The 25,097-nt window shown below is 43.7% G+C and overlaps 2 protein-coding genes across 2 annotated transcripts in view; both read right to left on the bottom strand.

Annotated features, from left to right (window-relative positions):
• Positions 1 to 25,097, bottom strand: part of RAMAC (RNA guanine-7 methyltransferase activating subunit) — a gene marked incomplete at its 5' end in the record, with an annotated part of 125,048 nt that overhangs the window by 78,421 nt on the left and 21,530 nt on the right. The gene's annotated exons all lie outside the window — the stretch shown is intronic.
• Positions 11,306 to 24,950, bottom strand: WHAMM (WASP homolog associated with actin, golgi membranes and microtubules; the record flags this gene model as incomplete). The annotated part of the gene is made up of 10 exons (XM_083871354.1): positions 11,306 to 12,578; positions 14,871 to 15,399; positions 15,767 to 15,862; positions 15,947 to 16,033; positions 17,425 to 17,612; positions 18,560 to 18,725; positions 19,352 to 19,521; positions 19,986 to 20,136; positions 21,449 to 21,622; positions 24,408 to 24,950. 10 exons carry the CDS (start codon positions 24,948 to 24,950, stop codon positions 12,292 to 12,294), a joined length of 2,391 nt encoding a protein of 796 aa, XP_083727480.1. The 3' UTR covers positions 11,306 to 12,291.

The raw sequence follows: 25,097 nt of genomic DNA, 5'->3' as shown, positions 1-25,097 counted from the left end.
TGGGTTTCTGTCAGCTGCACCCCACGGGTCCTGCCACACCTCCTGTCCTGCCTGCCTGGCCCTCGTGGCATCAGCACCCTGGGAGCTTCAGCAAGAAACGCCTGTGCTGGCCTCCTGTGACACCAGCACAGAGTGTGTCTTACTGACCTCTCTGGGTGAGATGCTTCTTTGAGGTGATGTTAGAGCTGCTGAATAATCCTAGGGTTTGAGGGGTTTTGACAAAATGAGAAATAAACAGGTATACCTTGTATTGCATAAAAGCAAAAGTGACAATAAAATGGATAGGATTATTTTCAAGGGGAAAGAATGTTCCATTAGATATATTATGTCACATTTTGAAAAAATACATTAGTCTCATGTTAGGAATAAATTATTTCAAAATGAAAAAATGGAACTTTGTTGCACAGCTCAGAATAAAGAAGGTTAATCCTTTGGAGTTTTTATTATTTGGCTGAACCTTTCTTTGACAATTTTGACTCAACTTCACAAATAGTTCTGTTTGGCCTGGAAGTGCATTTTCAGCAAATGCAGTACTTTGCAGTGTTCTGTCTACACCTAATTGGTGTCTCCTTTACTAAGTGAGCTCACTGGAAGAAAAACTGTCTTTTCTTTAAGAAATTCAACACCACCTGTCATTTTCTGTATCCGAGCATTCAAAAGATGCACTTTCTAAAAGCACTTTTACACTGGGTGCACCTGTGGCCAGAAAACAAATGTTATTTAGACAGTATCTTTTTTTTTTTTCTGGACAAACACCTGATTTGGTTTTTATGTGAGCAATTTAGAGAGAACAAGTTTTTAAAGCTGCTTGGTAAGTTAAGGTGAGCAGGAAGGGTTTCTGCTGTTCTGCCTGCTGTCCCTGCCACTGCCTTACAAGGGTACCAGCCAAAGCACTTGTGGTGCTAAGGCAGGGGCACACCTGCCCTGTCCAGTGATTGCTCAGTGGCTTGTTGGACACAGGGAACACACATCCCACTGGCAGCAGGACACAGATTGTCCATAAACTTCTGCTCTCTTCTCTATGCTGTTTATTTTTTTTTCCCAAGTGTTCGTTTCTTTTCCTTATTAATATTCTTGCCACCTTTGGCTGCATCATAAGTGACAGAAGGAAACTTCCCTGTTACTGTCACCACCTTGCAGTGGTGGGAGTTTCTCAGCTATGAGACCATGCTCTTCCTTAGGCTCTTCCAAAGAGTTATCTTGGGAAAACTCTTCAAAGCATCAACGGCTTGTAGGAACACAGTGCTGTCTTCCTGAGCCTATGGATTAACAAAGATAAAACCCCTGTCAGGGTAAAACGCCTCACTCAGCTTAATGTGTACCCAATGCTAAGTCTGAATGGAAGAGGTGTAAAGGGAGGCAGCAGCAGCAATTAATTTTTTTTTTTGCTATAGTTTCAGCAGAGATTTCAGTGAAAGATGTGCTCTGCCCATGGGCTGTGAATGTTCCAAAGGTCTGGATGGCCACACCAATCCACCAGTTCACCTGCCTTTGTCCGGGCAGTTCCAGGCTTGTCAGGCCTGGAAATATCAAAAAGTCCTCAGCATATCACACAGGTGGTGGTGTGAGGGATGGAAGGGCCAAACCACACACACAGAGCTCAGCATTGCAGCCATGGCTCTGGTTATGGGCAGACATTTCCAGTCAGAAATAGGAAAAGGACCTCAGCAGTAGCAAGGACCTTGCAGAAGGGCAGGTCCAGCTTTGGGGAGGCTGAGGGGCAGCAAGGAGTCCCAGGCTGGGCTGGCAGGGTCTGCTTGTGGGCACGATTTAGCAATGGTAAGACAGAAAGCTCCCCTAAGGTAATTTTTCTTTCCATGGGCCGTGTTCAACAAGCCCCTGTGTGTCAGGCAAAGCAATACACAGCCGCAAGGTGAACCCAGACACACCTGCAGGCAGAGAGCCCCAGCTGGCCCACACAGCCTGGCCAGGGATGCTGAGCCTGCAGTCCCACACCCCTGGGAGCTTGGCAGGGCTTTAGAGTCACTGTTGGAATGTAAACCTGACATGAAGTTTGCACATCTTAAATACCATTCTCTACAGTAAATGATAAGGTACCTGCAATGAAATAGGGTCAGGAGGTGAATGATAAATGGGATGAAGGTACTTCCCAAAGGAGAGCTCTCCTGTGGGCAGAGCTGGTCCTGGCCAGGAGGGCTTTGCTTGCATCCCTGGGGGATTTTGGATGTCCAGCCTTTGATTTTCTACTGTGTTTTGTGTTAGCTCTTCTTCTTTTTTTTTTTTTTTTTTTTTTTTTTTTTTTTTTTCTTTTCTTTTCTTTCTTTTTTTTTTATTTTTAAGCAGGTAGCCTGAACATACAGTCTTCAGATGAAGGTGCCTATACCTCCAAAAATTTTATATGCACATTTTGAAAGTTAGTTAATTTAGTTACCTAATAATAATAATGGTACATACAAGAAAGGCACTTGAGAAAAATCTGTCTGCTATTGTATTTTGATTTGGGTTGGGTTTGTTTGGTTTTTTTAACACTGGTCAGCAATAATTTTTTTAGCCATATACTAGCTAAAAAGACCGATATGTAAGATTTGTGAACTAAGCTTCTAAGTTTGCAGGATTTTGATTAACCTGGGTATGTGATGAGGAAGCTATGCTCAATAAAAGAGTATTTTGCAGCATTTAGATGTATTCATTTAATTGCCTAATAGTGATCATGAACATAATATTCTATAAAGCTCATCATGAATGACAAACAAAGCACATCGTTTTTAACATGAATATATCCCTTGTAGTTGAAAGTTCTGAGAGTGTACTAGTGTGGTCTGCTATACCAAAATATTTAGATTATTATGAGATTTTAGTATTAAGGATAAACATACACCCTGTTTTTACTGTTTCAAGTAAAGTTTAGTGAATGACAATTTGTTGATATACAACTGTGGGAAAACACTGCAGTGCTCTAAATGTATATTTTTATTTGGTTTTATTATATTTAGTATATGTTTTAATGAAAACTGAAGTGTTTACTGCAGTTGGATCATTGTAAAAACATCTCTTACCTCATTTTGTCTGCTGTAAAAAAGTACTATCCTCTTTTTTTTTCTTTTTTTCAAATTGACCATAGACAGTCAATGTTAATATTTAGACTCCTAGTAGCAGTAAATGCTGGGTTTTATATCTATAAAATGAAAACTTGATTTTTTCTTTATGAATTTATTATATAACTTTGTGATTTTTATCTGATTTTATTGTAACATAAAGTTGTTTTATGTAAAAATATATAGTTTAAGTAAAATCTCTTGTCTCACTGTCTTCATTGACTTCAGAAAATTAATATCTTTGAGGCTGCAAGTCTGAACTCAATGGAATGCTGTCCTTTGATCAGAAGAATGTAATTCTAGTCTATATGTATGGAAATCTCAAGAACTCTTTTCTCAAGAGGTGCAGCTTTGAAATGTTTTCCTTGCTTCACTTTGTTCCATTAGCCCAGTCAGAAGGGGCGAAGGATTAGTGGTACTTACATGACTGTAAAAGTAGAATTTATAAATATTTGGAGATGAAATTTTGGATTTATTGTGTGCTGAGAGAGGCCTATTGTCAGGAAGCAGCTTTTTGTTTCCCTGTTTGGGGTGTGCTCAGGACTGAAAATCCTCTTGTGATTCCTGTAACTGATGGAACCGCCCCAGGTGGCAGCTGAAGCTGGTATTGTCTCTGGAGAAACGACCCAGGACTCAGCGTGAAGCCTCTGTGTTGAAACCAGGGATGTTTTGACACCCATCTCCTGCATCAGCACAGAACAGTTAAAGGGAGCCTCTGAGATGATGCTGCTCTCTGAGGTCACTGCTGCAGCCCTGTGACACCGTGCCCACAGCACTGTGATCCCTGCAGGGGAATAGCACTGAAATCCATCTACAGACAGCACCTAATGATGCTCTCAGCACTGTTTTGTTCGTCATACAGGAGCAGGGTCTCTGTCTCTGCACCAGGCCAGGCTTCTCCAAAGGAAACCAGAGGATTTGAGGATGGTTAAGTGGCCGTGGCTCATTGTGCCTTTGTTACTCTGGGCTACAAGGCTGCAAATGTCAGCTTTGGGGTGAGCAAGAAACTCATCTGCCCCTGACCTTTAGTCAGAGCTTTTTCTACCAGGAGCCATCAATAGTTCTGACAAGCGGTACAGCAAATTCTTGCAGTCTCTGAATAACCAGGGACTACAAACCAGTAGCTACAAAACCAGCTTATGTGTATGACAGTAAAATGCAGGTAACAGTCTCTAATTCTTAGCAAAAAACACCCCCATTTATCTATTTGGATTTACATAATTATGAATGTTAGTACAACAGAGGTATTTGTGAGCACCACCCATCACCTACAATTACCAGAAGCAAGCCTCATTCTGTTCCTAGCAAGCTGCTGGTCCCACAGTGGGCATCCCTCTCATCCATGTGAGCACAGGGCAGTGCCTCTGCTGGGCACAGAGGTACCTGTTTGCTACAGCCACACCTGGCACTTCTGTATCCTATTTGCCTCATTAAGCCCAGGGTACATTTTGAGCATCAGAAAGTCTCTGGTTTGTGTGAAGGGCTGCTCCTTGCCAGCTGTTCATAGTGCAAGTGCAAAAGAAACAGCCTGGTCTGGGAGCTGGGGTGAGTGATGCTGCCAGCAGAGATATCTGCTGCTGCTCTCTGTGAATCCTTAATTTTCATATTTGACTGAATTCCTGTCAGAAAACTTGAGAGCTTCCTCATTGGACTGTGTCCTTACACAGTCACCCATTAAAATGTGTTTTACCTGACTGCAGGCTGCTGAGCTGTGATGTGTTACTTTGGAATGTCTGATGGAAGCATGAGGTGAACTTTAAATCCAATGTTTGACTCTAAGTGGATGAACTACCCTTTAATATGTACTCCTTTTGGACACTTTGGATTCCTTCAACAATATAGGAAAAGATAGGCCTTAATTTCCTTTTATTTGGAGAACCCCCAGCCTGGCACCATGGAGGAGGCCTGTATAAAGGTAGTACAGGATGAGATCCCTGAGTAGGAACAGGCTTGCTCTCTACATAACATGTGTAGCTGGGGACTAGATTGAACTTATATAAAATTCAACATTATTCAGTCCAACACACTTTTAATTTCCCATGCTTTTAATCTAAAGGCATGTCTGCACCAACAAGGGAAGAAAGGAAGATATGTTAATTATATATTATTAACTGTCTCCCCACTTCCTAGAAGAATTGAGTACTTTTTAAAATTCACTGCATATATTTTCTTTTATTTCTTTTTTACTCCTAAAAAGGAGCCAAAATCTTGTAAAAATTTTTAATTATTTACAACATTAAATATCCTTTACATAATCAGCATTGCCAACCAGAGCAGAAGAGCAGCATCAGGGAGACTAATACATAATGGGCTGTTCTCCTGAGAACAACTAAAATGTTAATGTTAGATATAAAAAGGTGTCAGTAGCAGCTGAAAAAGCAAAGACAGGTGATGACAGGAGCTCAGCCTGACCTGCAGTGGTGCTACAGCCCTGCTTCAGCCACCAGACCCACTGGAGCAGAGTCCAACCATCCTTCAAAAACAGAAAAAAAAAAAAAAAAAAAAAAAGCCCTGCCAGGTGCAGTGCCAGGTTTGGTTTCAGCGAGCAAGGCTAAAAATGGCCATCCAAAAGCTCGTGAGGCAGCTCTGAGAGGTCTGTGCCAGAGCCTGCCACACAACTCTCCACTTTGTCATTAACAACCTCAGGGCAGCACTGCCATGGAGCTGCTCAGGCTGTGGAGATCTGAGACCTGGTGAATTTTAAAAGCATAGCTAACCTTTGCAAGGCAAACATTCCGATCCTCTTGGAATAATGCATTGCTAGGAACATGTAACAGATCACTGCAGCTGAGAGGTGCTTAACTCTGACCTCTGCCTCTGAATTTTTCAAACACAGCTCTTCATGCTATGAAATTCCCTTTGGGTCTCAAAATTTTCCTGAACATATTTCAATAACTTCAGAAATGTTAGATCTTCTCAGAAGCACTGTCTGCAGTGAGATAATCTTTAGATGGAAAACTGTATGTTGAAAATCAGAGATTTTTGTGAGCCAACATGAGGCCCAGCTTCTGGTTTTGAGGCTGTTATTCCAGTCGTACAGGCACAGCAGCAAGACACATACTACTGAATCAGTCCTGCTTTATTCTCCACCACAAAATGGATTTCTTAATAAATATCTACTCTTCTGTGTTTGTATGTACCAGTGGGTGTATCCAGGACCCCAAAGCCAAATCCCATACAGCTTTCCAGGACCATTCTTCCATATCCATGGCTGATGCTGCAGATGGAATGAGGGCTTTAAGCCCCTGAACATTTCTTGACAACAGTTTGCATTTAATTAATCAAGTTTAGGAGCAGATACATCTATTGGCACATGAAGCACGTTGATTTGAGTATTTTTGTTTTCCTTCTATCTCCTCTCCATCCATTAGTACTGGCAGTCTATGAAAAAGAAATCTGTGGCTTCTGTAATCAAGAGAGATTGAGCTCTTTCTTTTCTCCTGACTTTTCATCACTGAATATGATTTGTTGCATATGCCCTGGATTGCGCTTAATGCACGCTGGCTGGAGGGAATTCAGACATTTGGGGAATTATAAATAATAGCAGCACTGGCAACCTTTCTGCATCATCATGTCACACTGAAACGTATCAGCTTTCAAAGCTATTTACATTTAGTCTTTTGCCACTTACTTCGCTGCTACCATTAGCCGTGGCTTTAATTTTTCTCTGGATGCAGGTTTGTACTGTTCATTAGCCTGAAGATTAATGTTGCAAAACAGGATGCTGGAGTTCCCTGAAGAACAGAGACCTTTCCAATCCTCTTCATCTATAGCAGTGTTGGGTGCATTTATAAAGATAATCCCTGGCTCTGAAACCTGAGAAATTGCAGTGATTCACTAATCACTCCCTAATGCTGTGGAGGTCCCATGGTCACCAGCACAGTCATTTCAGTGGGTGGGGAACGGCTTTAGGACAGAGATGAGAGATAGAGAGGAATGATGCTTTAAAACCAGAAGGGGAAGAGCAGCCCTTTTCTCTGCAGCAGACACTTGCTCACACAGGCAAAGAGCTGCTTTTGGCAGAGCAGACAGGATGCACTGCAGGCTCCTCACCCCTTGTGCCCGCACACTTCTCGGGACTCCATCCCAGCCGGGCTCGGGAGGAGCGGATGGCACAGGCTCCCCACGGAGGCTGGGGAAGCGTGGGCACTGGATCCTATCCCGCTGTCACCTCTGCTTCGCAGGAAGAGACTGTGGGAAGGGCAGTGACTCACTTGCTGATGAATAAGTGATTCAAACATGTCTCCAGGAGTGGGACAGACTCATTTCCTCACCCCCAGTGTCTGCCGTGCCCACTGCCATGGAGCCCAGACACACGGATACCACGCTGCCGGTGTCGGAGCTGGCAGCCTTTCCTTTCCACTTCTTCTGGGTGAGAAGGGGATGGGAACCGGGGCTGGAGCAGAGGCTCAGAGAAGTGCCTTTGCCAACGCTCTGTAAAGACACCCGTAGGATGATGTTTAGGCTATTGCCTTGGGATAGAAGGGAGCTGCGAATGTCTCTGTGACACTGAGAATGATTGATGCTCAAGTGGGGGGAACCCCAGTGTCCCAGGAGGACATGGAATTTCTCTCCCAAGCTGCAGCCTGGCCAGCCTTTCCCCAGACTGCTCACCCTTTGGGTGCTGGATGCTGCTGTGGGTCAGGGCTGCTTGTGTCCCCTTTCTGCTCAGGGCTGGCCCCAAGCCAGAGCCACACCAACATGATCAGCTGCAGGCACCTGCCCTGGGGGATGCTGTCCCCCACCCTCAGCACTTTGATGTGATTTGGGGCAGGAGGGGGATATAGTGGAAAATGAACAAACATAGTTTTGCTAAATATGTTTTCTAAGCAGTTTGTGGCTCGCTGCTACTGCAAGAGCAAAGGCTTGCTAAAGATGGCTTGTTTTACAAAGCATTTTCACAAGTAACTGAGCTGTTAATGTCCCTGTTACCTGAGCAGATTTAATTGTGTTGCTTCTTGCTCTCAGCTTAGCGTGACATGCTGAGAATGAAAATCACATACCTTTTTGCCAGGAAAAAAATGCCATGTTCTGGAGCAGTTTTGAGTGTTTCCTCCAGGGACACATTCACATATTGTTCTGAGCAGGTTTTGCTGCCAAGGTTTGCTGTGGCATTTATTAAAAAATGCTTTCAATACCATTCACCTTTTATCACCACCATGGGTTTTGTTGAAATGATGTGTCCCTCTTTCCTTCCAATATCACGTTGTTATTGCATGTAGTGCGCAGATGTGCTCTTGGATGCAAATATAGCTTTTGGAATTAAATCCATGTTTTTTGAGTGAGAGCATGCATAGCCTTAAGTCTCATTTTCTCCAAAGGGTGCACACTCTTATCTTCCAACTGCTTCATAGAAGAAGACTGAAAAGAGAAGCATTTCAGCTTTTGGTTAGTTCTAATGAATGTCTTCACACTCATCCTCTTTGTCCCTTTTTCTGCTGGTGTACAGGTGCCTCTTTTTATTTTAAGGGAGAAAAGACGGAAGTGATTGAAGGATGGATCATGGGTGCTACCCTGAAAACCTTCACCACTTTAAGCCCTTCTATTCAGACCTATTCCATTGTCCCCACAGTCCCACAGGTGCACAATGTGACTTGCTTATAAGTCTTATAAGTCTGGGTCACTTCAAAGTGTTCACACTCAGACTTGATTTGTTTGATTCAGTACCATTCTGCAGAGAAAAACCAAGGTGGGCCAGCCCTGTGCACTGAGCTGGGGGGTTCACTATGGAGAAGCTCCATATACCCTAAAAAGCAGCATGTCCACAGGAATGCTGACAAATCCCAGGCTGCACTGACACCACCTGCTACGGCCATCCTGCTCCGTGCTCTGGCAGTGCTGCCACCGCTCTTCTCTCGCTGTGATCAAAGCACTGGTGTTTCAAAGTGAAGTTCTTTCAGTCAGACCAAGTAGTCTTTGAATACATTAGCTTTAAACCTCTGTAAAAATTCTGGCAGCTGCTGTCTGGACTGCCCTCATCATAGTTAGAAAGATCACACGCCACAGTGATACTGATTTATAGAAATTGACCTCTTTACCTCATGACTGGGATTTCCAGCAAATTATTAACTCTTTAAAGCCAGGCAGCTGTATTTTTTTCAGTTTAAAAAAATCTATTTCTGCAGATGGACAATTAGGGCAGACTATTCCCAGCAAGGGATTAATTTACTAGCCCAGAGTGAGGTAGTTTGAGAAGGGTATTTAACATCAAAAAGGTGTCCCAGCATTTTTGCAGGTTAATATTAAACTGGTCTGGAAAAGCTGTTTATCACAGATCCAACCCATCAGTCCAGTTTCTCCTATTCTGTCCATCAGCCCTTGCACTTTGCTGACAGTGCATGGCACCAGCAGCTGCACCAAACATATTGAGGTGAGAAGGCATTTGCTGGAGCCTGAGCTCAAATCCAGATTAAGGTCTCTCTCCTTTTGGTACTTGCAGGTGGTTTTCTTGGGTGCCCCACCAACTTGTGGCACTGGTGCTATTTTGTACCCATCCTCCTCTCCACAGCCCAGTGTGGTCATGGTCATAGAGAGACAGAAGGAAAATCTGAGGGCAGCTCAGAAAGGTTTTTTTTTAAGGGCTCTTACATTTGGGCATGTCTCAGAAAACAGGTTGTGGCTTCCCCTGCAGAGCAAACTGAGCCTCAAGGCAGCAGGACACTGAGCTCAGCTGGGTATGGGCTGCAAATCTCCCCCTGCCACAACAGCCAGCAATACCAGTAGCACCCCAGGGTGTTTATCTGACCTGCTTATAAAGATTTCCAGTGACAGAAACTCCACCACCTTTCCAGGCAACCTGTGCCTGCACCTCTCTGCTCCCACTGTTTGTTAGAAAGATTTTCCTACCATTACCCTGAGTCATTTCAGCTGTAATTTAAGCCCCTTAACCTCCCTGTGAACACGCAGAACAAATTACTTCCCTCCTCTTTGCAGCAGCCTCTTATGTATTTGAAAACTGCTCTCTCACCCTTTTCTCTCTCTAGGCTAATGCCAGTGCTTTTGGTGTTTACCTTGGCAATGCTTCTGACATCCAGAATTGGTGATCCAGCAGCTACTCCATTGAGTAGGATCCAATAAATTTTGGTATTGAACCAGGCAGTCAGGATTACTTGATAGAGGAGTAATCTTCTACACCAAGCAGAAATTGCAGCAGCACATTTTCACAGAGCAGACCTGCTGGCTGTCCAGCAAATGAAACGGGTTTCAGAAAACATGTGGGTTCAGCAGTTCCTGAGTGGGTTTTCAAAGACATTTTTCAGCCTGGGATGTAGAGCTCTATTGGACATATGAGATCACACCCAGATGAGCTTCAGATATGGTTACAAAAGAAACACTTAAGCAGGAGAAATCACTGTCCAGTGGTGCTGATCCTCAGCCAGCCTCTCCTGAGTAGAATTGCTGCTGTTAAACACACGAAAGCTGTAAGATTTGCTGGAGAAATTGCAACTCACTTAACAACCACTTAGTTTATGCTATGTTCAACTTCCTAGGAATGCAATATCAGTAAATCAGCAAAGGGCTCTGTGTTGCCATTTGGCAGGAGGTACCAGCCAGGGGGAGGCAGCCGAGCCTCTGCACCCTTTATCCAGCTTTAAACAACTGCACCACTAAAGAGCATGGCTTGGGAGAGCTCTTAGCTCAGCCCCAGCACCACCCCATAGGTGATCAACCTTTCTGCCCAGCGTGTCCTTGGGGAAAGAAATCTTTGCTTTCACAGAACCAGATTTTGCCTATAGGAAGTGCTCAGTATTTGTGGTGGATTCTCAGAGGCAGCACGGTGCTGTGGGCCATCATGCTCCATAATATCTTCTTGGGAGAGTTGAGTAACACCTGATCTGTGATGCTCCTTTTGTCCCTGGTTGGTTTGAGAGCAGTGGACACAAAGAAATGATTTTTTTTTAAATATCCAAACAGCAGAAGGTGCTTAAACAGTAAAAAATGAACCCCCAGCTGCTGCTTCTGCTTTTCGCATGAAAACTGCTGCATACATATTTACTGTGCTGATTAAACAGATCTGCTGCTCTACAGTGAAACAGGGAATTAACTCACTGTATTTTCAATTTTGTTACCAAATTACAATTCATAAATATTTGGGAAAATCAGGGCATTTACATATAGCATTAGTGAGAGTGCAGTCGCTATATGCCTGCCACTTGCTATCAAAAGCCAGGGTAGCATGGTATAAATAATGCTCAATTCACAGCAGTATCCTAAAATGACAGCACACTGAATCCACTTCTTCTGTCAAGATATATTTTTTATTAAGGGTCAGTATAAACTTCAAAAAAATAACTTGAATCATTTTTTGCCACTATCTACCCAAAATAGCAAGAATCTCTAAATTGAATGTAGCTGAATTTTGAAACAGTCAGTTTCCAGGCACAATGTAAATACCTGCTATTTATAAGGCCATCAGGGAATTTAAATTCCTGAGAGTAGCTATAAACACGTATTGAAGTTCTCAGTGGAGAAATACAGCCGAACACTACAGGACTAAATCCTGAAAAATATTGTATACAATATTTTGGTTCTTTCCTTCATGTCAACAGGTCATTGTAAATATAGATGTATGAAAAAACATTTAACATCTAAAAGTTCTCTATACTTAATCTTTCAGCTAAAAAAGTAAACTTTTCAGTAATTACTGCAGTAGTGTTTATTTCAACCATGAAACTGATTTTTCCAATCAGCATTATCAAGCCACCCGTAAGTGCACACTTTCTAACATGATGATAAATGGAGTATCTATGTAGTTACTTAACAGTGAGCTGTATTAGACAAGCAAAATGTTTAAGAATTTTCTGGACAATGGAGGTAGGAGTGAAAGATTCCAGATTATGCTAAATTTTCTGGTCTGCCTCTGTCACCACAGCTTTAATTCTACTTTTATCTGACAAAAGAGATTTTTAGTTATGTTTTCACTCCTTAAACTTCGTTGTGATAACATTACCTACTGTGTAGTAACCATCTAAATAATGTATGCTTCAAGATGTGAAAACACTACATGGTTGAGCCAGAAACACCTATTAGTGCAAGCATAATTTGGAGTATGATTTATCATGCAAAAATATGAATCGGTAGTCCTATAGAAAATCAGCAGGATTCTTTTACTTTACAAGACATTTTGGACTATGAGAACACCACACACAATCACACAGTTCTTTCATTTTGAAAGGGACAGTCTTCTATGATGTGCAAAATGAGGCACACACTCTGTTCCAGTCTGTTGTGCTGGTTAGCTGTCCCATTCTCCATTATTCTGATCATTGTCCTCCTCTTCTTCAGAATCAGCAGACACTTTCTTAATTCTCTGCATGGCTGCCTTAATGCTTCTCTCTAGCTCATTAGGGGATCCTTTACTGACATCTCTGTCAGTATCTCGATTGACTTTCCTCAGTTTAACCCCTTGCCTTATGGCAGAGAGGATGTTGTCCTTCACAGAGGCGTACGGATTTGGCTGCTCCACTTTGCGAAGGTGAACTTCACTGCGCTTCAGAGAAGCCAAAACTTCATCCATGGAACCTGCAACAGAAAAATCTACTGTTACCAGAAGAAACAATGAGACAACCACACTTAAGAGGTATGAAGCCCTACCCAAGTGCTCAGGGCTCTTCCTTTAATCTTTGCTAGTGAGAGGAAAAAGAATGGTCTGTTGTGGCACAGACTCTTCCAAGCTCTGCAACAGCAGGTTCTGGAACTGCTTTTAAAATGCAGTTAAAGCTTTTATATCTTGAATTGAGAATCCAATGCCTCTTCATCATTACATAAGGTTGTGCTCTAAGGAAGAAATTATACACAAAGGACAATGCTCTTTTTCATTACAACTTTATGGGCTTTCAAAAAAATTTCACTGAACCAAAAAAAATCTCTTGCATTCTGTGTTGTAAACAATCCAGCATCCCTCCTAGCCTGCCCAGAAGCCTGCTGAGACCGTCAATTGCATTTCTGCTCAGCCAAGAGAGAAATGAAAGGATTTGAGTAGAAGGGCTTTAAAGTACACCACTGAAGTCACTGGGAGCCAGATCAGGCCCTATGCAGGCAGCCCTTTTCTGCATGGACTTAGAAAACAATTCCTATTTTACAAGATGATTTAAATCTCAGGTGTATGTTTCTGAACTTCAGACCATGAAGGACACCATACTGAGAGCTTCCACTAGACTTCCTGATACACACTAATTTGTGTTTTACTCCTGCTGACTCTTTGCTGCTTGCTCCAGACTGTCAGACAGGGAGGCTGTTTCCCTGGACAGCAATAGGTCCAGACCATCTGTGCCTCACAGCTAGAAATACTTTTGCCATGCGCAGTGTACACAAGGTTATGTGATTAATATCAACCACTTGAAATGTAACATTCTGCAAAATCCTGTGGTACCTTCAGAGACTAAAAAGGATCAAGCAAAGATCTGCCAGATTGCCTTACAAAGCCTACAAGTAAGAGAGTCTTAAGTCTACTACTTAAATGGGCTGCCTGGTAAAAGATTAGTCAGACAAATTATAAAAGAGGCCTCTCCTGGCTTTTTACATACAAAGACATGAGTAGCCCATAACTAAAATCAACATGTTTATGAAGCTGTTTCAATAAGTTCCTTTGGTAATTTAGCAATTACTATTACAGCTGCTGACATGATGACTTTCCCCAAGAAATATATGTAAACAACTAATCAGATCTCTCCAATAAACAAAAAATATCTTTTCTTATCCAAAAATAATGAAGACATCAGTATTAGGCTGTGGATGGCAGTAAATATTAGCTACCAGAAAGGCTGTTCCAACAGTAACCAGATTACACTGGTGTACAACTCCTGCTGCTAATCAAGGCTTCTTAAAAGAGTATCTGTGATAGTTATCCATGGATATCCCAAACTGAAGTCTGCACTGGATGCACAGTAGTTTGCCATGGTAACTCAACTGTGTCTCAGCCCTTCAGCTGCTTGTACTTCCCCACAGCTTGGAAGAACTAAAACTGCTGAACTTCCCCTGGTATTTCTGCCTGTGGTTTGCCTCTTAACTGATAGGACACAAAGGCTGCCTGGATGCATTGTGAAGAGTTGAAAAGGAAAAGGAATGTACCACGTTTAAAGACATTCTTCATTCTACCATAAGCTCCACTGTGAAACACAACAAAAAATTGCTGCCTTCCAGCTTAGATCAATCTCTCTGACATAGTCAAAATATCTGCTCGCCTCAGAGACAAAAATAAGCCTGTTAGCAGGATGCAACCAGTGCAGCCTTGGGAGGCTGCTGAGCTCCATTCTCATTCAAACTACTCCTTCAATTGCCAAGCTCAGCCTTCAATTACACCTGCATGATCTCGCTAACAAAGCAAAGGTGTAACAGAGCAGAATTTCTTCTCTAGGAATGTATGCCAAAGCTATTCACCCGCCTTTCAAATGCTGGTTAAATTCTGCATGAATTCTCTTAGGAAATCTTTATTTAGAAACCAAGCAAGTGGACACAAGCTGTGGACACCTTAGAAATGCAAGCAGGCCAATTGCCAGCTCTGTAGTACATAAACCATAAACACTGAAGTGTAGCCTTAGTGCAGCTACAAATTTACCCACATTGGTCTTCTGATTAGAGCATCAGGATCTCGTGAAGTGTCTCAAACAGGACACACAAATCATTATTACTCATTTAACATCCTGATCTATGGTCAGTGTTACTGCATGTAGTTTCTTAGACTAAGCTTTCCAAGAGCCTCATTTTCCTGATCAAAACTACACAACTACATTATTCCTGTCCAGAAGCAGAGGGAGAGACCACAAAAATACAGGAAATGCATTAAAAAGCACCAGTTGATGGGAGCCTACTTACCTATGCAATTATTTATAGAACTCCTGGAGGAGTCATCCTGTTTGTGCAGTGCAGAGCTTTCTGAGGGGCTATCAGAGCTGAGGGGAAGTGGTTTATCCTCTGTTGCTGATGGTGTTTTTAACTGGAGAGGTAGTGGGGGAGGAGGGGGTGGGGGAGGAGGGGGTGGAGGGGGCAAGGGAAGAGGGGGTGGAGGAGGGGGTGGTGAACATGGAGACACTACGAAGTCCTCCCTGTGCTTTTGTTCCTCTCTTTCACCATCAGTAACAAAAATCTGGACAGGGGTGTCTGCTGGGGTATTCTGACACGAAGCTTTTGGTTCCAAGTCTTCTACAAGCAGAATGCTCTGTGGCTGCTCGAGAGCTGCCCTTACTCTGGGTGAGGGTGCAGGGGACAGAACTGCTGGGGCGGTCCCTGTGCTCGATGCAGGTGGAGGGGACAGCACCACAGCCTGCTGAGGGGTGCCTTGCGGCAACTTGGGACTGGGAGCCTGGGGACGAGATGTTTTCAGAACAACATGAGCTGGACGCTTCTGAAAAGAAATCATAAGGTAGGTGGTCACATCTCCATTGGACTAGCCAAAACATCAACCCCAATGAGATAAAAAGCCACAGAGCACAGACCTATCCCACTCACCCACTCAAGTAGATAACTCAACCCTGAATAAATCTTAATAAATAATAAAGCATTAATTTCAAAGCCATTTCCTCACCTGTATTCTTTGCAACAGAGCCCACACCTGGAAACTGTAACTTTAGGAGATTTAATCCTCTTTACTCATTACACATAATCCTATTTTAGGCTACCCAAATGGCTGTCTCTGATTGGGACCAGGCTCACATGTGAGCTCCGGCTAGTTTTTGACACCATTTAGGACTACTGCAGTTCATAGTACTTGCCTCCCTGAATACTTTCAGCCTCTCCAGTGTTTTCTGGCGTTCCTGGCTTATCCAAGCTTTTTTCTTTTTCTCCTCCTCTTTTTGTTTGTCTCTCTTCTGCATTGAAACACAAGTAAGTAAGCCTTAGAGTGTGAAAACAAGCAGCTGCCAGACTCCCCAAGGCTGCTGTTTGGTACTCACTATCTGTATGCTGTGATGCTGCTGGAAACGTTTCCTTCTCTCTTCTGCCTGTTGCAGTCTCTGCCGGTGGCTTGCTTCACACTGATCCTGGGAGAAGAGCAGAATTCATGCAACTCTCAGTCAGTTCACATTTCCTGGGCACCAACTGTGCCCTTAACTCCTGAGCATAGGCCACTAAATAGCAACCACGGTTGGGTGCTTGGCAGTGCCAAGAAAGATAGCTAAGCTCAACTAGTGTCAGATGCGAGACCCTGATGGTGAAGTCTGCGGGACTCCTTCATGGCTAAAGCCAATGTTCTCCTAATTAGCCACATTTTTATTCAAGCTGCAGCAAAAATGTATCCAGACGTGACCCAACCCCTCTGTCTCACAGTTTGGTTTAAAAAAAAAAAGGAAAAAAAGAGAAGAAAGGAGACGGAATGCAAAGGAGAAACAAGCTCATGCACAAACACGGGGAAGAAGGCAAGAAGGAAGAGAGTACTACAAAAATACAAAGCTACTTTTTCCCGTCTCCCTTACTTGCCATGGCTCCCAAGTACTAAAGGCAGGGAAGCAAAGGTATGAGAATCACAATGAATGCTTAGCAAGGGTACTTTCTGTTAACAACAAGTGCCACAGAGAAGCTGCAGCCTTCAGTATTTTCTCTGGGAGTCGCTTTTTGTCTCTGTAGAGAGGGGGATTATCCACATGGCTGGACAAGCATTTGCAAATCATGTGGCATTTGGCTTCACTGTTATACAACCAATAGACAGCAATTAAGTAAATGAAAACAGAAGCAAAAGAAGTGTCTGCCAAGGAAGAGTTGCAAGCAAGAGACGATGGCCCACAAAACATTTTCAACGTAATTCACAGTTTGTTCAGACTACTGAGGATAAAAGGTCAGACAGACTTGAACCTAAACTCTACTCTCTGCTCCAGCAGAACTGCAGGTGTAAGGTAAACCCTTCTTACTGAGAAGGTTCATGAGAGTCAACTTGTGTCTTCCTAATGTTCTGCTCTGAATGGGAAACAAAGGAGAAACTGCCCTTTGCACAGAACTGAGAGGCTGAGAGAGAACTGCAGCTGTTAAAGTTTCTCCTTCCTCCTGTTCAAAGGTAAAGGATCAGTGTGTGGGTTGTCCTATCACTGCAGCTTCCTCCACAGGCCAGTTTCCTACTGCAGCTGCTTTGGAAATGGCTGCTAGGGCAAAGCTCCAGCTGCCCCCACAGGGCTCTAGTAAGGTCTAGCTGATGGGGGAACACCTGCATCACCCAGGTAAGTTTGTGCTCTCTTTCTAAGCCACAGACACACTTGCACCACACCATGGAGTGTAGAGCTGGCTTAAAATCACATTGCCTCTCTTTGTGCTTTCAGGTCTTGGCATTGAGTCATGAATTATCTTGTACACTCCACCCAAACTTCCCTAATTGTTTCCTGTCCATCCCTCATGAGTCAAGCCATCAGGTGATGAAAATGCACATCTCCAGGACTGCATTTACTTTTTTGTTCCTGAGGTAGGCTCTCCTCGCACAGACAGTCCCACGCTTTGTCTCCAACTGCTTAGTCTTCTGCCTCAGCACCGTCATTGCTGACAAGTTAGCGTAATGTTGTCCCATGCTCTGTTCAATGACCTTGAGCTCCTCAGGATTTTCACATGTATCATAGTAAACAACTTCATCCTGTTTCTCTAAAAAGGCATTTGGCATTTTTTAAGAAACCAAAAATTGCCACAGTTATTTAAACATTTAAAGAGGTAATGACATTTTAAAAGCCATTGAAGGCGGTGAGTTAGTTATGAGTAAGTGTAAAGCTCCAGAGCTGAGCTGGGTCCTTCACAGTCATATGCAAACATGTCACGTTACTCACAGGGGTGCTTTGCAGGATCAAATTTATGCTGTTAGCATTTGTTATTTAGCTTCCTCTTTCAAATGTCTCCCTGTGTTTTAACTCCTACCTTCACCAACTGGAGTTTTCCTGGAAAATGGAAGACTCTTCTGATCGACACTGGGTGTCTTATTTTAATATTCACCATGCTTCAGTTATGTAACAAGTGGCAACAAAGTTTACTTCACAGTGTACATGGTAACAAAGAATTCATTTGAACAAATAAGAACATGACTGGTTCCTAATTTGGTATAACTATGTCACGAAGAGACACAAACTGGAAGATTGTACTGATTGCACTCAGTACCATTCTAGCTATAACCACCTCTTTTTATCATTGCAGAATGCATTTTGTAATTCCTACGTGTTAGATTAAAATAGATTACAATGAATTACAGGACCTATTTCAGCAGGTTCACGATACCCAGTTTCTGTGTAGATCTTTACCTATTAGAGCAGCTAAGCACTGTAAATATAAATTACTCCATGCTAAACCAGGGCATGCACATATCACAGCTGCTGGCAAGCTGAGCAACCAGTGTGGCTTTTGTTTAAAAACTTGTGTTATCAAATTAGTGTCTAATTAATCAAAAGACAAAATATCAGATGGTGCCACAGCATTAATGTTTTCCAGCAATGCTTTCTATTAGCAAGATTCAAGCAGTGATATTCTTTTTTTTTAATGAAAACAGAGCAAGCTATGTCACTTCTGTGTTCTGAATATGTGCTTAAATAATATTTTATTCTCACCTTTAATCTGTCTCTTTATAGTGTCCAACTGTACAATAAGCAGCATCTCTTCATGTTTCAATACTTCGAGCTGTACATTATATAATTCCAGCTGTGTTTCATAATACTGTATTTCCAGCTCCTCCACTATACTTAAATTCTCTTCTTGTTCACCAAGATTCTCCATCTGTAACAGAAAATAAAAAGCATTAGTAACAAAATATGCATACGTGAAACATGCCTGGATGCACAAATGCCTGTAAGGAGCCTGGTCTAACTGGCAGCTGCTTTGGTATGGAAAACAACAGAGCATTTGAAATGGCTTGGAGCAGAAACTCAGAGGACAAGAGAGCCTTATTAACCTAAAGGATAAATTTACCTTAAGTTTACCAGGAGAGACTTCATTAGAATCTGCACAACAATACTTCTCTGAAAACAATTATATATGCTACAGTACATCACTCTTGGAAAATAAATATCAGGTACTTCTAGCAGCAGTTAGATGGCATCAAAGATTAATATTAAATAAGTATCTTAATTTTTCAGTGTCCTCTGAAAATAATATCTGGTCTTTATCTCCCTAAAACTAAACAATTTCAAAGATTATTATCACAAGTGTTTGAACTGTAAAAACATGTATCTTAAGCTTTGCTGAGTGTCCTCAAACATGCATTTTCCTCATAAAACCATGCTGAAAACCTAAATTGTTTCATAGGCAAAGACTTCAAAAGCCTACTCTCATGACCATTTTGGTAGGTTTTGATCAGCCCTTCAAAGAACAGTGACAGAAAAGGAGGCTTTGTAAGGTCTTACGAGTTTCCGAATGCCAGTTCTCTTCTGTTTCAGGCACAACTCTCTTGCCCTCAGATGCTGAAGGGTTTCTTTTGCTAACATATATTTCAGGTTTTCTAGCCGTGGCAAAGCTGATGCCCAGGTGGTTTTCCCAAATCTCTCCTCATCTTGTTCCATCTGTTTATGCATTGCTGTAGATTAAAACATGGCAGTAAAACATGAGAAATGCAGTGTACTAATAGCCCCTTGCATGTTTCTGAAGTATTATAAATGCTAATCTTATTAAATGATTTCTGAAGCTTTAAAAATTGTAAGATTGCAAGGTTGAATTTGTGATCTTATACACGTAAGTAAAATACTTCATTGCACCATGGAAACATACCCTATGCACAGCAACATACTCTGTTCACATGCTGAAATCCTTGAGGCTGCACATCAAGCATTAAAAGCACCCATGGCTTTTGTGCAGAGGTTTGCAGCCATAAACCTCACACAAGTCAAATCCAAGTTGTAAATCAAACTGGTTAAAAGACATAAATCTTAAGTGAATAAAGTACTTCTTTCTTAAACTGGACACTCACCCAAACCTCAGGCTCTGCACAGAGATAGAAGAGCTCCCAGTCACCCAACCCTTGGTGTAAACCATTCTGATTACCTGCCAGAGCCTTTACAGTTTCCTTGAAGTAGTTCACTGTGATATCCTGAATGGAGCACACAGCACTCTCAGCTCGCTTAGTCCATTCTTCAGCATCCTTCTGCAAAGCTGCTACTCTTCTAGGCCCCAAATTATCATACTGCAAAGATTTCTGCAAGGACACAAAATTCTCAGTTACCACCTGGTCTCCACAGAGGTGCAGCCATACTATGCTACACTTGGAGACATTTCAAGCATGGTGGCAAAAAATAACCTTCCCCTCACCTGTTACAAACTGAATCACTGCTCATTCCTATTTCTCATTCTCTAGGCTAATCCAGAACCTTTGTTCCCTAATCCTGACATCACATTTGGATTAATTTACTTCTTAAAATATTTTTAAACTATCATCTTTAAAATTACATCCAACACAAGTGGTTTTTATTGTTACTAAAAGTAACTCTTCTATGTGCAATGTTCTCTTCTATTTTTCCCCACGTGTTGACAGCACATTGCACCAGCAGGTTCTCCAGCTTGGCAGTTCTTTCACACAGGAACAGGGAAGAAACATAAGAGAATGTTTTCAAGTCCACAAAAGAGACATGGGCAAAAGCACAGTATTCAAATGTATTTTTAAAATAATTATATGTCAAATGAGCCTAAGTATCCTTTACAGGGCTTTTTTTGTTCGTTTTTTTAATATGACCTTTGTTTAATTCTTTCCAATTTCTGCTTTAATTTTCAGAACAGTACATTGAACATTGTATTGTCACAGGTTTAGACTTTCAGTATCCAAGCACCTTAATCTAAACTTAAAACTGTTCTGCTCTTTTTGAGAACATTAACAGCTCACTTTAATTTTAACACACTATTTAAGGAAAATCAACACAGTAAATGGCTGCCATTTCCAGGGGCATCATAACTTTCAGAATGTGCTTCCAGTTTAAGATGCACATAAAACAAAGTGAATGCAGTGACAACTGCTATGTTTTCATCTGCAGCTCTAGCAGGTTGTAGCAGTAATAGAAAACTCCTTTGAGTGGGAAGGTCTCCTCTGTCTTCTGTTCTACCTCCAGAATGAGTTAATCTGGCGCATCAGCATTCCTGGGGGATGATATTCTCAATGTCAAAAACTAATCCCACAGAAGGTGGCACAACAAAGGCTACTTATATCGTAGTAAATTCAGCCTCCCAGAGAGTAAACCAGTGAGGTGGAGCCTGGGGATATTCTCCTTTTAAGTGGGACACTGGTGGGAAGGCAGCGGCACTTCTAGTCAAGCCATTATCATGGACTCCATGATCCCCTGAGAGCGTCTCTGCCCTAACTATCAATTTGTCAGTCATGTTTGGTGGTTTGGCAGACGAAAAAAAAGCTGGTACAGACAGAAGTAGGGAATGTTAAACGATTTGAGCCTGAGCTACTCCAAGAGCAGCTCATACCCCACTATGTAGCTTGGCCTTTCACTTTGTAAAGGCAGACTTACCAGGATTTCCAGTTTGTACAGTGTCGCCAGCTCTCGCATATCTCTGAAGGGCTGCAGTAAATACTGGTAGAATTGTGTTGCCATGGTGACCAAATCCTGATAAGCTTCATCTTCTTCTTCATAAACCTTCATCAAAGCCACCATTGTGTCAGCACTTTTATGCTGCTGCAAAACCTAGTGGGATAAAAGGTAAATCAGACACGGCTGCTTTGCATTTGTGTGTGCTGGATGCTGCCAGGCTCCGGTGGGAAGGACCTGTCCTTCCACAGCCAAGACTTCCCACTGCACAGGAGGCCTGTGCCAGGCATTCTGCAGCCCCCCCAGATGAAAATACCTCTAACACCACACTGTTAAAGGCACAATTGCTGCACATTCCATCAGGAGCCTGCAAAGAACATCCTGCCCAGGGCATCCACCAGAAACATTCCATTAACTGTGTGCAGATGACTTTGCTGCCTTTTATAAACATAAATGGGAATCTTGGGAAGTCTGTACTGGAAGGACAAGCAAGGTACTCTTAAACTAGCTGTTGCATTGCTTCCACAATTACTAAATGCCTGCTAATGAGCTTCTGCATCCTGAATTTCTGACTTCAGGCACAGAAAAAAACAGACTGGCATTTACTTCTGATACACTCTGTGGTTAAATTCCTTTAACATTTGTATAATTTATAATAGCTCGTTCTAACCTCAGTTCTAGTGGTATTACACTTTGTAAGTCATAATTCTTCCATGGAATTACTGCCTTTCGATACACTAGGCCCTATTTATTTCCTTCTATGAGAAAATAAAAAGTTGGGGATTTCCCCTCAATTGCATTTGTTTACTGGTACCAATAAAAGCTTCAATGATTTTTTTCTTTGACACCAGCTGGCAGAGACCATGGCATGCTCTACATGCCAGGATAGAGTGAGCTGGCTGAGAGAACACAGCTAAGTTCCACTGAGAAACAGACCTTCCTGGAAGGACAGTGTGTGCTCTGCAGCTCCATAAAGAGGAAAGGGGATGGGAGGGGTGTGTGTGCTACCAGTAGTGAGAAAAAGCATTTAAAAAAATAAGCTTGGGTTGTGTTGCAACTGAAAAACACTGAAATTAAACCATCTCCTTTGCTCTTGCCAGCTGAGTCTGGGTAAGACAGCAGAGTTCCCATGTATGGAGGAACATCCCAAGAGAAATATCTGTGGAAGTCAGCTCAAGGGCATTTCCCACCCACCCTGTCTGCAGGACTGCCACAGGCAAGACAGAGGAACAAGAGAATCTGAACTACAACATTTCTGATAGTCTCATAAGTGTGGCAGCCTCTTAGGCCTCCCAGGAGCTTGTGCCAGCTCAGACACAGTCCTAGGGCCCACCTGCAGCAATTTCCCAGTCTGCTTTTGCCCCACTATGGAAGCTAAATACAAACGCTAGAGCTGACTTTCTGATTCCTATTCTAAAAGCAAGAAGTAATGGTCACGCTTCTCCCAGAGGATGCTTAGAGTGACTGGAGGGGAAGTATTAGTGAAGGACATGAATGTAAAGAGGGAAAAAGGATGTTCTGGTACTTCAGGTTGGTTTAATGTCTATTTCTTGCATCTTCCATAACTTGATCTAGACTATAGTATAACAAATTTATGTCCCTGTTAGGCCTGCAAGTACAACACCACTCTAGAGCATGTTTATCCAGATGTAAAACATGGCTGGAGATGGCAGAGTAACTATCAGAAGCACCAATCTGTACTTCCCCACCAAGCCCCAAACTACCACAGAACTGAACATGCTTGTGCTGCTTCCAAAAGAACGTAGTGGCTGGAATGTATTTCTAACTGGGCTGTGAACTGTTAGCCAGTGACAGACACTGACTTATGTATACAACAAGGTACACGTTCATGTAAACTAAAGCTGTGTTTTTAAAAACAGTGTCTTTCTGAAGAAGTAGTGCTGTTTCATCTGTTAAATACTGCAATATGAAAGAGAAAACTGAAGTCAACTGTCATAACTTGCCTCCAAAGCATGATCACTTTCATAAAATACCTTTCAGCTTACTTTGTCAGAAAAGAGACTATAAACAGGTACTGCACAAAACAGTAGCAACACACTGAGCCCGAACGTCAACATTCCGATGTGCTAACTGCAACTCTGTTACTACATACCACCTTTGAATTCATGCTTACAAGAAGGGGAAAAGATCCAGGAACACATCTATGGCAAGAACAAACCTAAGGTACCAAAGGAAGAAAGTGCTAACATCATAATTCAATCATTAGGGCAGAATTTGACACTCAAAAAACCAATAACAAACCCACGCACAATTTCTTTGAATAAAACCCACTTATTTGTATGGGTCCAGGACTAAGTTCGGTCATAATAAAAGACTGAGAATCCCGCAGTCACAAGCGTTACTGTAAACATGTAGTCTGAGACCTTCACAGGGAGGTTAGAAAATGAGCACATGATTGTATTCTCCTCTTGGGTTACTGTTCCGCCCATTGCCCAACAGGGCTGGATGTTTTTAGCAATGTGTTTTTGTAGGAGTGCCTGCAGCTTAAGTAAGAGCCCCAATGCCTTACACTGACTACCCACGCAGAGCTGGCTTATCCTCCACTTAATAAAGGTGCACTTATGAGACCTATGACACTTAGTACTTCAAAAAGTTGACTTCATGGCTTGCAGACAATAGAAAAGTACTTGTGTAGCCACAAATTTGGACAGTGGGCCACACCACGGGCAGGCTGGTATCAGTGACTCAGTCACCCTTGCTCACGGGAGTGTGGCGAGCCTGCTCTGATCGATGTGGCCGCCAGGCTTATCGTGCACAGGGTGCCAGGCTGAGGCTCAGACAGGTGCACGCATGAGCTGAGCAGCGGCACCGAGCACTGGAGACAGCCCTGCACCGAGGGGCCCCTTCTCCTGCCCGCGGGGCGGCCCGGCAGCCCCGGCCCCGCGTTCCCTCCGCCCCGCGCCCGGCCCGGGGCCCGTACCCGCCGCAGGGCCTCCTTGGCCCGGGCCAGGTGGCCTCGCAGGGCCTTCCCGCGGAGCTCGTGGAGGCTCTCGAAGTACTCGTCGTCGCAGCAGCGGTCGGCGGCGAAGAGCGCGTCCAGCACCAGGCGGCCGCCGCAGAGCTCCAGGGCCCAGCCCAGGTACAGCTCCAGCGCCCGGCACAGCTCCTGCAGCTCGGCCTCATCCGGCGCGGCGCCGCCGGGGAACAGCACGGCCCAGAGCCCGCCGGCGGCCGCGCCGGGCAGCGCGGGCGGCAGCTCGGGGAAGGCGGGCTCCAGGCGCGGGCACACGGCCGACAGCTGCCGGTGGACCCCGCGCAGGGCCGGCGCCGAGAAGAGCCCGGCCCAGCTCTGCGGGGCCTGCTCCGCCGCCTCCGCCCGCCCGTGGCAGGTCACCGCGAACGCGCCCTCCGCGCCGTTCCAACCCACGAGGAAGCGGAGCCGCGGCGGCGGCTGCTGAGGCTCGGCGAAGGCGGTGTCGCGCACGGCCACCCACCCCTCCAGGCTGTCGGGCTGCGGCTCCATCGCGACAGCGGCGACAGCGGAGGCGACAGCGGCCCCGCGGGCCCGGAGCGAAACAGAAACCGAGCGCCGGGCGGGGCGGGGCCGCGCGCCGCATCACCATTGGCGGGAGCGGCGGGGGCGGGGCCGGGGCCAAGGGGCGGGGCCAGA

Source organism: Zosterops lateralis (genome assembly GCF_965231275.1).
Source record: "Zosterops lateralis genome assembly, chromosome: 13".
In the NCBI taxonomy this organism is placed as follows: domain Eukaryota; kingdom Metazoa; phylum Chordata; class Aves; order Passeriformes; family Zosteropidae; genus Zosterops; species Zosterops lateralis.
This window is presented reverse-complemented; position numbering and strand designations above follow the sequence as displayed.